Source organism: Engystomops pustulosus, chromosome 2 (genome assembly GCF_040894005.1).
Source record: "Engystomops pustulosus chromosome 2, aEngPut4.maternal, whole genome shotgun sequence".
NCBI lineage: Eukaryota > Metazoa > Chordata > Amphibia > Anura > Leptodactylidae > Engystomops > Engystomops pustulosus.
Window position 1 is genome coordinate 223,599,362 of NC_092412.1, and position 13,847 is coordinate 223,613,208.

The 13,847-nt window shown below is 41.1% G+C and overlaps 1 protein-coding gene across 2 annotated transcripts in view; it reads left to right on the plus strand.

Annotated features, from left to right (window-relative positions):
* The first annotated feature begins 6,703 nt into the window (after positions 1-6,703).
* NEK8 (NIMA related kinase 8) overlaps positions 6,704-13,847 on the plus strand; it is a 45,053-nt gene continuing 37,909 nt past the window's right edge. For both annotated transcript variants that reach the window (XM_072138271.1, XM_072138272.1), the window contains exons 1-3: positions 6,704-6,811; positions 8,109-8,314; positions 10,906-11,138. In XM_072138271.1, the coding sequence (XP_071994372.1) occupies positions 6,765-6,811; positions 8,109-8,314; positions 10,906-11,138 (486 nt within the window). In that variant the 5' untranslated portion in view covers positions 6,704-6,764. The remainder of the gene's footprint in view (positions 6,812-8,108; positions 8,315-10,905; positions 11,139-13,847) is intronic.

The following is a 13,847-nucleotide window of genomic DNA, read 5'->3' on the forward strand; positions in this document are numbered from 1 at the left end:
CATGATGTTATTTATTATTCCATGCCATGTAGTTGGAAGCCGCAAAAAAATTCCAAATGTGGAAAAATTGAAAAAAACTGCATGTGCGTCATGTTCTTGTGGGCTCAGTTTTTACGACTTTCACTCTGCGCTCCAAATAACACCTCTACTTTATTCTTTGGTTCGGTACGATCGCGGTGATACCAAATTTATATAGGTTTTATTGCGTTTTAATACATTTTCAAAAATTAAACGAATGTGTACAAAAAAGAAAAAAAAAATTTTGCCATCTTCTGACGCTAATAACTTTTTCATACTTTGGCGCATGGAGATGTGTGAGGGGTCATTTTTTGCGAAATGAGCCGACGTTCTCATTGCTACCATTTTGAGGACTGTGCAACATTTGGATCATTTTTTATTACATTTTTTATGTCATCTAAAAAGGTGTAAAAGTCGCATTTTGGACATTTGGGCGCCATTTGCCGTTCCGGAGGTCACCGCCGCCCGTAACCGTTTTTATATTTTGATAGATCGGGCATTTTGGGACGCGGCGATACCTAATGTGTCTGTGATTTTTACTATTTATTATATTTTATATCAGTTCTAGGGAAAGGGGGGTGATTTGAACTTTTAATATTTTATTAATTTTTTACATTTTTTAAACTTTTTTTTTTCTCTATTTTTCCACTGTTTCTTAGACCCTCTAGGGTACATTAACCCTAGATGGTCTGATCGCTCCTGCCATATACTGCAATACTACTGTATCGCAGTATATGGCATTTCTGCTCACTATACATTACAATGAGCCACAGGCTCATTGTAATGCATGTGCAGAAGCCATGTATCCTCGGGTCAAACGAAGACCCGAGGCTACCATGGCAACCGATCGCCGCCCCCCGATGACGTTCGGGGGAGCGGCGATCGGAGGTAAGATGGCGGCGCCCACGCGCCGCCAAATTTAAAGTGCCGCCGGCGACTTTGCCGGCGGCAAAGAAGAGGTTAACACCCGCGATCGGTGCAAGCACCGACCGCGGGTGATAGCGATGGGTCTTTGCTGCGATATGCAGCAAAGCCCATCACTGTATGAAGAAGGCTCAGCCCGTGAGCCTTCTTCATACAACCTTCACAGCTCCGTGGCGGATATATCCGTCACGGAGCGTGAAGGGGTTAAACTGATTGGACTTTATTAGTAAAGGCACACAACTCTCTATATAAGACCTCCCAGCTCACAGTGCATGTCAGGGCACATGGGAATCATGAGGTCTAAGGAAATGCCCAAGGAGCTCAGAGACAGAATCGTGGCAATGCACAGATATGGCCAAGGATACAAAAGCATTTCTGCAGCACTCAAGTTTCCTAAGAGCACAGTGACCTCCATAATCCTTAAATGGAAGAAACTTGGTACGAAAAAAAACCCTTCTTCGACCTGGCCATCCAGTCACACTAAGCAATCGTAAAGAAGAACCCCAAGATCACTTTAGCTGAGCTGCACAGATGTAGTAAGGAGATGGGAGAAAGTTCCACAAAGTCATCACTGCAGCCTCCACCAGTCGGGGCTTTATGGCAGATTGTGCCGATATAAGGCTCTCCCTGCAAAACATATGAAAGCCGCATACACTTCGCAAAAAAACACATGCTGGATTATGAGAAACAAGATTCTGTGGTCTGAGAAGATTAAACTCTGCGTAATATGTGGAAAAAACCAGGCACTGTTCATCACCTGTCAAATACAATCCCAACAGTGACACATGGTGGTGGCAGCATCATTCTATGGGGACAGGGACAGGACGACTGTTTGCAATTAAAGGAAAAATGAATGTGACCAAGTACAGAGATATCCTGGATGAAAATATCTTCCAGAGTGCTCTGGACCTCAGACTGGGCCGAAGCTAAGCACACAACTAAAATAACAAAACAGAGGCTTCAGAACATCTCTGTGACCATTCCTGACTGGCCCAGCCACAGCCCGGACCTAAACTAAATTGAGCATCTCTGGAGAGACTTAATAATGACCTCCACCAGCGTTCACCATCCAACCTGAGGGAAGGTGAGGATCTGCAAGAGGCAGAGAATCCCCAAATCCAGGTGTGAGAAACTTGTTGCATCATCTTCCAGAAGACTCCTGGAGTCTATTATATTATGTGAGGTTCACTAAGGGTGACATTATATACTGCAGGTATTATACTGTGTAGGAATATTAGTGGTGGGGTTAGGGGCTTACAACATGGCTAAGGCCATCACCTTTTTTTGCATATTGCATTCTTTCTCTATTTCAAAAGTTGGAAGGTATTATGATGGTTCTGAGATTTGGACCCCAATAATCTGATATTGATGATCATCAATATTATGAACCTTTAAACTCATATAAAAAGTCAAATGTCCCTTTTGGAGGACATATGACCTGCAGAGTTTATTTACAAGGATTTGACAAGTGACATGTGATACCAACTTGTCATATGACACCTTTTGATTCACCTATTGTATTTTCATGTGACCACATACAGTAAGTATTATATGTATACGGAGACTAAAATCTCCCCCAGTCTGGGTGGTGTTTTCATAAAAACAGACGTAAGTTCTGCCAAGCTAAATATTTTGTTTTCCTCCAGTTGTCTATGTGTAATATCGCATCTACAAAGCTTCATGGATCACTGTGATCTTAGTAAGGTCAGGTAAGGTTGTGGTATAATGATTCACAGGACCTGGAATTTACCTTCTGTAATTCTAATATAAATACCATTATCCTGCGGTAAGCATTGGCTCGGGGAACTATCTTCTCGATACTTTCTGATGATCATCAGATATCATTTGACAGGTCACCTGAAAGTGGTAATGATTACTTTGTCACTGCTTTGATGATGTGCTGGAATGAAGGGTGACCACTTAGCTTCTGGCCATGGCCAGTGTCTCCTGTTTGAAGTGTAAGGTCTCCAGCAGGCTCCATGTATGGGATCAGACTACTAGTACAAAGGGACTGTATTGTGTAAGCCTCAGTCCTGTCCCTCCCCCACCAGCCCACCAGGGCACACACATATTGTAAACGTCTTGTGGCAGGAGCTAATGACCAAAAAACAGTCAAAGCAATTAAAAAGTAGCCACATGTCGTCACACTGTGCAGTCTTTCACGGGTAATAAAATTGGTATTTAACTAGTTTAACAATGAACAGATAAGGATTCGGCATTGTCTTCTTGCTTGCACAACCTACCCCCTGCATGGCAATGCCCAGGGACATCCGCCCCCAAAACCTCTATGTCTAGTGCCTACAGTCCAGATTACCCTGAGTAATCCTATCAGCACTTAAGTGACTAACTCCAATGATTAAGGACTAGGCCAGAGATGGCGAACCATTTAGAGATTGAGGGGGAGATTTATCAGCCAGTTTTTTGATGTACATGACCTCAAATAATCGCAAGTACATGTAAAACGTTATTATGATAATTTACCCTTCACACCACCTCCATGCCAAGTGGGCATTAAGGGGGCTCACGTGGCAGACATTCACCAGATTTTACGCAAATCCACACTAGGGAGGGCCTGCTGCAGTTTTGCCCAGTGGCATATCCACCAGCCGCATACATCAGAAGGTCTAAGCCTCTTAATGTATCTGCCATGACAGAAGGGGGGGGGGGGTGAGGGGGGTATTTTCCCACTTAGTGCCCAAACTGCAACTCAAAACCCACTTATTTATCACAAAGGGCCAACACAACCAATTAAGCAGCTAATTATTGATAACTAATTGCTCTCTTTACTGCCACAGAATCTAAGGACACCAATACCATTGAAAGAAGAAGGGGATATGCAGATTATGATTGGAGCCTTAAAGGAAACCTATTGTGAGGAATTTACTATATGAAGTAGATCTGATGGTAGATTCCTCCTGCCTGTCTCTGCCCTAATCTGTAATTTAATAATCCTGAAACCCAACCTAACTTGGTAAGAAAACTTCATTTTAGTAATATGTAAAGTAACTGCAGAGGCTACTCGGGCGTGGAGTAGTCTCAGCTCCCAGTGCCTGGCCAGGATAGTACACGCCCCAGTAGCCTATGCTGTTAATTTACATATTACTAAAATAAAGTTTAACAAGTTAGTTTAGGTTCCAGGATTATTAAATTACAGATTAGGGAAGAAGCAGGAGGAATCTACTATCACATCTACTTCTGATAATAGATACCTAATGATAGGTTTTCTTTAACTTAAGGACGCAGGGTTTTTCCCTCATTTCTTGCTCTCCACCTTCAAAAAGCCATAACTTTTTCATTTTTCTGTGTACAGAGCTGGTTGAGGGCTTAATTTGCACGTAACAAATTTTACTTTCCCATGATATTATTTATTATAACATGCCGTGTACTGGGAAGCAGGGAAAAAATTCCAAATGTGGAAAAATTGAAAAAAAAACAAAACGCATGTGCGTCACGTTCTTGTGGGCTGTTTTTACGACTTTCACTCTGCGCAGGTTTTGTTGCGTTTTAATACATTTTCAAAAATTAAACGAATGTGTACGAAAAAGAAAACATTTTTTTTTGCCATCTTCTGATGCTAATAACTTTTTCATAACTGATTTAATAAACCATTCACAGTTTCACCATAAAGAATAGTCAGTACTTAGACATGCATGGGTTAATCTTTAAAACAAGCAGGATCACTGGCAGGATCAACCAGGTAGCCGGGTGATGTGTCATTTTTTGCAGAATGAGACAACAGTCTCATTGCTACCATCACTTTTCATTACATTTTTATGTCGTGTAAAGAGGTGTAAAAGTCGCATTTCAGGGACGCGGCGATACCTAATGTGTTTGTGATTTTTACTGTTTATTATATTTTATATCAATTTTTTGAACTTTTTTTTTTTCACAATTTCTTAGACCCTCTAGGGTACATTAAGATCAGATTGTTCCTATACAACTGTATTGCAGTAAATGGAGTTTTTGCATGTGATTCATTACAATGAGCCACTGGCTCATTGTAACGAATCTGCAGAAGCCATGCAGCCTCGGGTCCGGCGAAGAAGTGCAGGAAAAGTGTCGGATCTCCAAGCAGCGGCCAAATTGTGCACCCAAAAAAAGAATAATTTCTGAGTGTTGGAAAAACACCAATATTGTGGCACTAACACTTCACAAATAAGGCAAAATAGAAGCCGCAAGGCAAAAAACCCACCAATTTTGGGGTGGAAAATGACTAATAAATTCTCGACATCGTCTTTACAGATTTGTCAACCGTGTCAGATGCCCGCCAGATTAATTTATATAAGTCCATTCCTTCATCATCCCCTAGGAAACACAATACTACCCTCAGAACTAGGTTACATTCTGATGTATCTCTTAAATCCACTATTAGGTTAGAGTCTGGGCGATACTCTGGTACTCTTGGGGGCATTGAATGTGGCTCCAGAGCAGGTGACTGGTGGCGACCGCACGCCTGCTTATGAAGGTTTATGGAGAAAACCAGCTTCTCTTTACACAGGAGTACCAACAGGTACTTACAGTCTCTTAGTTACGCCCCTGTATGGTCATGATAACATTCTATTGCCTGTGCTCCTCTAATCTTAATGCCTGTTCCAAGACAATGTCAGTGTGATTTTGACATTAAGAACTCTTAAAAACGAATCCCGGCCTTGTCTGTCTGTAAAGAAAATCATGGCAACCGATCGCCTATGCGCCGCCACGTTTTAATTGCCATTGGCGAGTGTGCTGGCGGCAAAGAAGTGGTTAATACAGCCCAGGGTCTATGGAAGTCATAATCTGCCCCTGACCTTTACTACTAAAACAAAAACTCAAAATGTAGATTTGTTTTCAACATTATGCTACATTCTAGAAGTTACCACTTAGCTTTTCAAAAGGAACGAGGTTTGTCTAACTACAACACACAGTACATCACATGTACATCAGATAGTATATCACATTGTACATCAAAGACTACATCACACACGTACAACCCAGCAAATATGTAAATTAGGTGGTTTATTACACTCATCACAATGTACACCACATAGTACATCATACAGCACATACGGTATATACATCACATAGTATTAAACACAGAACATATACGCAGCTTTTTATCACAGCATATAAACACATCACACATATAGAGCACACAGCACATACATTACATAGTATATCACACAGCATAAATGTACATCGCATACTAGTATATCACACAGCACATATGTACATCACATACTTTTACATAACAAAGCACATGTATACAGCACATAGCACATATATACAGCACACAGCACATGTATACTGCACATGTACACAGCACATGTATACTGCACACAGCACATGTATACAGCACATGTATACTGCACACAGCACATGTATACAGCACACAGCACATGTAAACAGCACATATATAGAGTATACAGCACATGTATACAGCACATATATAGAGCACACAGCACATGTATACTGCACACAGCACATGTATACAGCACTTATATACAGCACACAGCACAAGTGTACAGCACACAGCACATGTATACAACACACAGCACATGTATACACCACAAGTATACAGCACATGTATACAGCATACAGCAGATAGCACATGTACACAGCACAGTTATACATCACATTTATACAGCACATGTATACAGCATACAGCACATGTATACAGCACACAGCACATGTATACAGCACACAGCACTTTTGAACAGAAACCAAAGTTCGAGAAATCTCCACACACTTGTGGCTTTTCACAATTTGTCCCCCACAAGCCTCCGTACGGTTTCCCGGAAGTGTAACCATGGATACGGTAGGAAGTTTGTGCCGGGGGCTTCAAGATGGAGAAATACAAGAAAATCCGGGTGGTCGGCCGGGGAGCCTTCGGGTGAGATTCCTGGGATTCCTATATCATCATGATGTATTGTGTCTCAGTATACAGCTGGCTGATCCCGATGATATATCGCGACATGCACAGCCTGGTGCCGGGTCATGTGATGTCATGAGTACAGCGCTCTCTCCATACACCTATCATTACCCTTATATAGAGTGACACTCCTTATATACAGTGTCAGTCCTGTACACCTGTTATACAGGGAGCCATATTTCTCTATATAATATGTCAGCAATCTCCACCTATAGTGTAATTGTCCTAATGCATCTTACATGGAAATAAATGAAGTGCACTTCGTCATTTTGATTTAAAATAGTTTTGTATGTCCAGTTCCTCTACAGATCCATGTGTCTCCATGGTAACAGACTACAATAAAACCCGTATATTGTCCTTCTGTTTCACCTGCGTTCTCCAACTTTCTAATCCATCAAATTCATGTCCAAAGATAGTAAGAGTGGGGCGGTAGACTCCCTGACTACCAAAAATACTGTAGTCCCTATATGATACCCCCAACTATATCTTAAACTACCTGTATGTCCAAATCTATAGATTCTACATAACAGTGTACAAGTGTAATGCCACCTGAAAGATGAGAGTCTTATCTTTAAAATGAAACCAAAAGGAGCTACCGTACAACTGAAGATAGGGGTGTCTGAATTAACACTCTCCCCCTGCAGCCCCTAAACCTAACTGCTCATTTGCTTATAAATTTGGAGTAGATTTTTGTATAGACGAGATTCTAGAAAGGATATCTCATCCTATACCCAAAGTAGCTATCAGTTAAATGGGGTAAATCTGGTGACAGTGTCCTTTTAAATAGACATCATGCCAGATCCTTTTTTTCTTTTAAATGACCCTAATACCATATCCTCCCTTTTAAAAATACTTAAGCCTAGTCCCCTTTATTAATATAGAACTCCGAATAGAATTTATTTTTAGACAGAAATCTGCTGTCCAATGTATACAAACACCAGACGCCATGTTTATACAGACCCCAAACACTGCTCCTTACTTCTGTACCTTTTGTCATGGGATCCATGGCATGCAATATTTGGACAGTATTGTCATGGTATTCAGTATTTGGACATAAGGACGATATTGTGTGTAACAGTATCCGGCAATAAAGTATGAGTGGAAGTTATAAATATAAAGATATGTGAAACCAGGAAAATATGCCCTCGCTTATTGGAGGTCTCCCATTTTTCCAGGAGTCTCCTAGATATTTAGGTTTGGATTCCACTTGGTTGTAGGAGTGATCATTGATATGTGACTTGTTCTTGTTTGTCCACAGGATCGTGCACTTGTGCCTGAGAAAAGCCGACCAAAAATTAGTGATCATCAAGCAAATCCCTGTGGAGCAGATGACTAAAGATGAGCGCCTGGCCGCACAGAACGAATGCCAGGTCCTGAAATTGCTGAATCACCCAAATATCATTGAATACTATGAGAATTTCCTGGAAGACAAGGCCCTTATGATTGCTATGGAGTATGCTCCAGGTGTGTACCTTAAGCCTATTTGTGGAATTCTTTACCAAACCCCTAAAGATAAAGGCATATGCATCATGTGTAATCTGCAATATTGAAGAACATGTGTGAAAAATCTGGCGCACTAGGCTTGATACATCTGCTTCCAATGTATTTTCTCTCTGAGGGTTTTATTTTGGATTTTACTGTAGTATGTAATAAGTATCACTAGAGAAGAAGCCACATTATTTTACACTAAAGATCAGGTATAAATAGGAGAGGGGTAGTGTAAAGTCTAAACTTTATTGAGATGTCTGTTATGTGTTTTGTGCAAGTCTTTTGACACCACTGTCCAGGTGCTGGTAAACATCAGGGCCATGGTGTCACTCCTTCACCCTGCTCTAGCTTCAGCTACAGATTCAGGCGGTGCATGTATTATTTAAACTGTCTTCTCCCTCTTCCCTGCAGCTCCCTCCTCCTTCTCGTGCTCCCTTCAGCTGACCGTCTGTGGCAGGGGCACATTTTAAACTGCTATCATTTCTGAACCATTGCACCTACAAACACAGTTCTGGTTTTATGCAGGAGTAACTCCGCGTTTTTTTACCATATTCGTGTTGTGTTTCTAGGTCGCATAGACACAGCTAGACGTAAATTTACTTACCCGTCCCTGACACGTTCCCCGAAGTGCATTGTCCGACCGGAATGCGCAGTGCCTCAATTCACTAAGGTTATGTGCTTGATATCCTGCATGTGTCGCTTCCCCGTTTAGGTCCGAGGTGTGCCCTTGCCATGACATCTGGGTTAAAGTAAATGTGCATTTGTATGGTTTTTCTATATGTTTTCACACTTCTTTGCTTTATAACCTCTTTGGTAATGGCATATGTGGACATAAAGTAAAGTCATATGCTCCTTTTGGTGCGACTTCTGGTAATTTCAATAGTATGAAGGGTGTCTGTCAGGACTAAAATGCATCCAAAACAATATCTGCACCATAAAGGGGCCATTATTAGAGTCATAACTTAGTTATACTTAGTTAACTTAGTAATACAGCAAAAATATTTTTTCTACTGGATATGCAAATAAGCAAGCAAGTGCAACGGAGGCGGGTCATAGCTTTCAAATGCTCCATTTACTCTCAATGGCCAATGCTGCCCAGTAGCTGCAAATGTCACTGCAAAAGTATTGCTAGGATGCTTCCAGGCTCTGCATGATCCCTATTGTATTTATTGGTTAATTTGCATATACATACAACCATCTTTTTCCTCTGCATTGCTTTCTGAACCAAAGTTCTGTTTTTGATCCTATTAATGAAATATTCATTGTACTATTATTGTGTAGTGGTCCTTACCAACTGCCTGCAAACAGGGAGTACACTAAATCCAGCCACTGGTACCCCTACTAATCTCAAGAACGGGGTCCTGCATCTCTCCCCGCAAATAGACATGCATGTCTGTTGTGCTCCATTCCTCTTTATGAGTTTGCCTAAGATAAGTGGATGGTTTTATTTGTACCTTTAACCCTTCCATGGGCTACACCTTTCCTCCATGAATTCTGCCTTCTGCCCTGTGCGGTTATGACATTGTAATCTGATAAAAGGATCGAAACCAGTTGCTTATGTAAATCCAGGTCAGAAACCAGAGTGACTCAGAGTGTTGACATAAGGACGGTCATTGTTTTGGAGGATCGCTGCCACAATAATTACTGGAATGTGTTTTCATCTCGTCTCGTAATGACAGCCCCGTATCGGCGATGTCCTCTCCACATTTATGCAATTGTTCTTATAAACATTAATAGGTGATTGTTGTATAGACACAGATTATAATTACCTTTAATACAGTGGATTATATTTCACAATGCAGTATTTGTAAATTGAGGTGCTTGAAATAGTGATGGGCATTGTTATGTTAGGCAGAAGCAGGATGATAAGTCTTAAAGGGGTTGTCCAGAATGGGACTTTTTCTCTTTAGGGTTTCTGTTAAGAAGATTTTCCAGCTTAGAGTTATTGATGACCTACTGTATCCCTAGGTCCCTTAGTCATTCTATATCATATCAGTGGGGGTCCAACACCTGGGACCCCCAGTGATCAGTTGATTTTTAAAGCCTCTGGCATCAGAATCAACACAGAGAATATAGCCAGGAGCACAGCTTTGTTGTCTGAGAAGAGCAGCTCCCGTTCACACAAGAGCAGTATAGGCTGCTGGAATCAGTTTGTCCTAAGTGTTGGACCCCAAGAGATCTGAAATGGATGACCTAGTCTATGAATACGTCATCAATATCTCTTAGATGGAAAACAACCGCCGGCCCCTGTATACAAATAAAGACCTGCATTGAATGGCTGCCCCGCGGCTGAGCGGGAGTGCGGAGAGAGGTAAGTATAAGAGGTTTATTATTTTCACAGCCCCCAGCCAAATATAACTAAAATTGTATTCCTTGACAACTCCTGTAATGAAAATGAATACACTTAAAGTAGTGTTATTAACTGTGGCAATGGCATTGCAGATTCAATAGTAAAACCTCACTAGGGATTCAGAATTTTTTATAACTGACATGTGAAACGCATCGCACAAAGAATCCTTAGAGTTTTTTTTTGGCATATTAATTATTAATGACTTTTCTTCCTGTAGGGGGCACATTAGCCGAATACATCCAGAAGCGCTGTAATTCACTATTGGATGAAGATACCATCCTTCATTTCTTTGTCCAAATTCTCCTTGCTCTCCATCATGTGCATAACAAACTCATCCTTCACCGAGACCTGAAAACGCAGAATATCCTCCTGGACAAACACCAGATGATTGTGAAGATTGGCGACTTTGGAATCTCAAAAATTCTCAGTAGTAAGAGCAAAGCGTATACTGTGAGTAGACAAAGCTTTTACTTAGAAAGGAGGACTAGCAACTTGTATGTTCAGTATAGGAGACGTTCTGTGATTTCCTGATCACTGGCGAAGGCCTTATGCACTGGCAGTTTAGCAGGGGGTGTGACGGTACTCATTCGGATAAGCCACATATGATCCCACTGAGGATAGATAAATAAACTACTTCCAGCCTGGCTTATGTTGCTTGAGAACACAGGAAATTGTTCATCTGTTGGCAACGTTAGAGAGATAAGCTGGGAAATCGTGAATGTAAGGGGAATTTGCCAGTTCCACCATACAATATAATCCGCTGGTAACAATGATTTCCAACATACCCCTTTTCTGTCAATTATGTGATTTCAAAGATATTCCCAGTTAAATCCATATGCTAATGAGGCAGTTGGTGCACTCAGGGTGTATCCTCAGCAACTTGAACATTATTCCAGCCTGAATCACTTCCCTATATTTCAGTGTCTCCCCATGCTTCTCACAAGACAAATCTCCTGCTTATTGGACTGAGAGGGTAGTGGTCCAGGTGGACATGCAGTGAGCTCTGAGGATGCACCCCGAATGCATTAACTGTCTCATTAGCATATGGATTCAAATGGAAATTTCTCAGAAATGGCATAATAGACAAAAATGATAAAGGCATGTTGGGTATCACAGTGCATTTCTCTAAAAACAGATTATAAGGTTTGGGGAGTTGGTAGCCTCTCCCTTAAAGGGAATCTTCCATCTAAATCCATCAAAATAAACCAGGGGCACTTACTCCAGGCCCCATGACTGTGGTATCTTCTTATATTTGTTATCCATGGTCTCCTTCCATCTAAAATCAACTTTTAAAACTTTGGTAATGAGACAGAAGGCCTCTTGAAAGCCAGTGACAGGCTGCAGCATGAATTCAGAGTCTTACTGCACTCATTGAAACAAATCTAGGTTAGAAGACCGAAGAGCAGAGGTGGAAGCGGGAGCCAAGACTACATTGTTTTATTTATTAGTTTTTTTTTTTTTATAGTAACACTCTAATTGTTTGAAAAACCATGAAAATAGACACCCATGTGCTTTACTTGTTTTATCTTTTTGAAGACAATTACAGCCTATCCCCAGCCTAAAATGGCTTATACAAGAACGCAATGTATTATAGGAAATCAAAATCCATTATGATAAACCAGGGACACTTACCTATAGATCCAGGCACCGTGTGGTAATCTTCTTATATTTGTTATCCATGACTTCCTTTGTTCTAAAGTCAACCAATTATGCTAATGAGTCCAAAGGGCTTGGGAAGAGGATGGGTTACCAGAGCCCAACCTTGCTGTAACTTCACAGGCTGTTACACTGTGCAGGAAAGTATCTCCCAATCCCCTCTGCTCCCTCAGCCCTTCCCCCTCCCTTGGCCTGCTGTAATCTCACACAGTGATATGAGCATAATTTTCAACTCAATCCTGCAGATTATTTTTTAATGGGTGTACATTAAATGACACCAAACTGTGTAGTGTAATACAGTCTATGGAGGATGTTCATAGGCTGCAGGGTGACTTGGACAAACTGAATGTTTGGTCATCCACTTGGCAAATGAGGTTTAATGTGGATAAATGTAATGTTATGCACCTGGGGGCCAATAATCCAAAGGCAAAATATGTCCTTGGGGGAGTAAATCTGGGAGAGTCCCTTGTTGAGAAGGACCTGGGGGTACTAGTAGATCATAAATTGAATAACAGCATGCAATGTCAATCAGCTGCCTCTAAAGCTAGTAGGATCATGTCATGTATCAAAAGTGGAATGGACTCTCGTGATAGGGATGTAATATTACCACTATACAAGGCACTGGTTCGGCCACACCTGGAATATGCTGTGCAGTTCTGGGCACCGGTCCATAAAAAGGATGCCCTGGAGCTGGAGAGGGTTCAACGTAGAGCCACAAAACTGATAAGGGGTATGGAGGGTCTTAGTTATGAGGAAAGATTAAAACAACTAAATTTATTTAGTCTGGAAAAGAGACGACTACGAGGGGACATGATTAATTTATATAAATATATGAATGGTCCATACAAAAAATATGGTGGTAAGTTGTTCCAGATTAAATCAAATCAAAAGACGAGGGGGCACTGCCTGCGTTTGGAGAAACCAAGGTTTAATCACCGGTGGCGACAGGGCTTTTTTACTATGAGAACGGTCAATCTGTGGAATAGCCTGCCTCAGGCGCTGGTCACAGCAGGGACAGCGGATAGCTTCAAGAAGGGTCTAGATGCCTTTTTACAGCTAAATAACATTGATTGTTATGCTATATAGAATTGTTTTCCCTAAATCCCTTCCTCATCCAATCCCTACCCTTCCTTGGTTGAACTTGATGGACAAGTGTCTTTTTTCAACCGTATAAACTATGAAACTACATCATGAATTGTAATAGGGTTCAGAGAACTCCTGTGCCATACATTATTGTGCCAATATTAACAACAAAGGAGCTTTCAGCAGCCTTGACCACTGTGCTGGCACTACATGGAAACTCAGCCCAAAAGTTCATTTTATTTTAGGTAAAATATCTCATTCATTGAATAAACTGTTAAAAAATATCCTTGTTTCTTACTAAAATGTGGTACCTGTTTATATAGTTGGCATATATTTTTTGCAGAACCTTATATGTCCATGAAGGAACACAGGGAATTTAGTCTTTAATGACCCTTTTTTCTGCCAGCCTTATACAAGCAC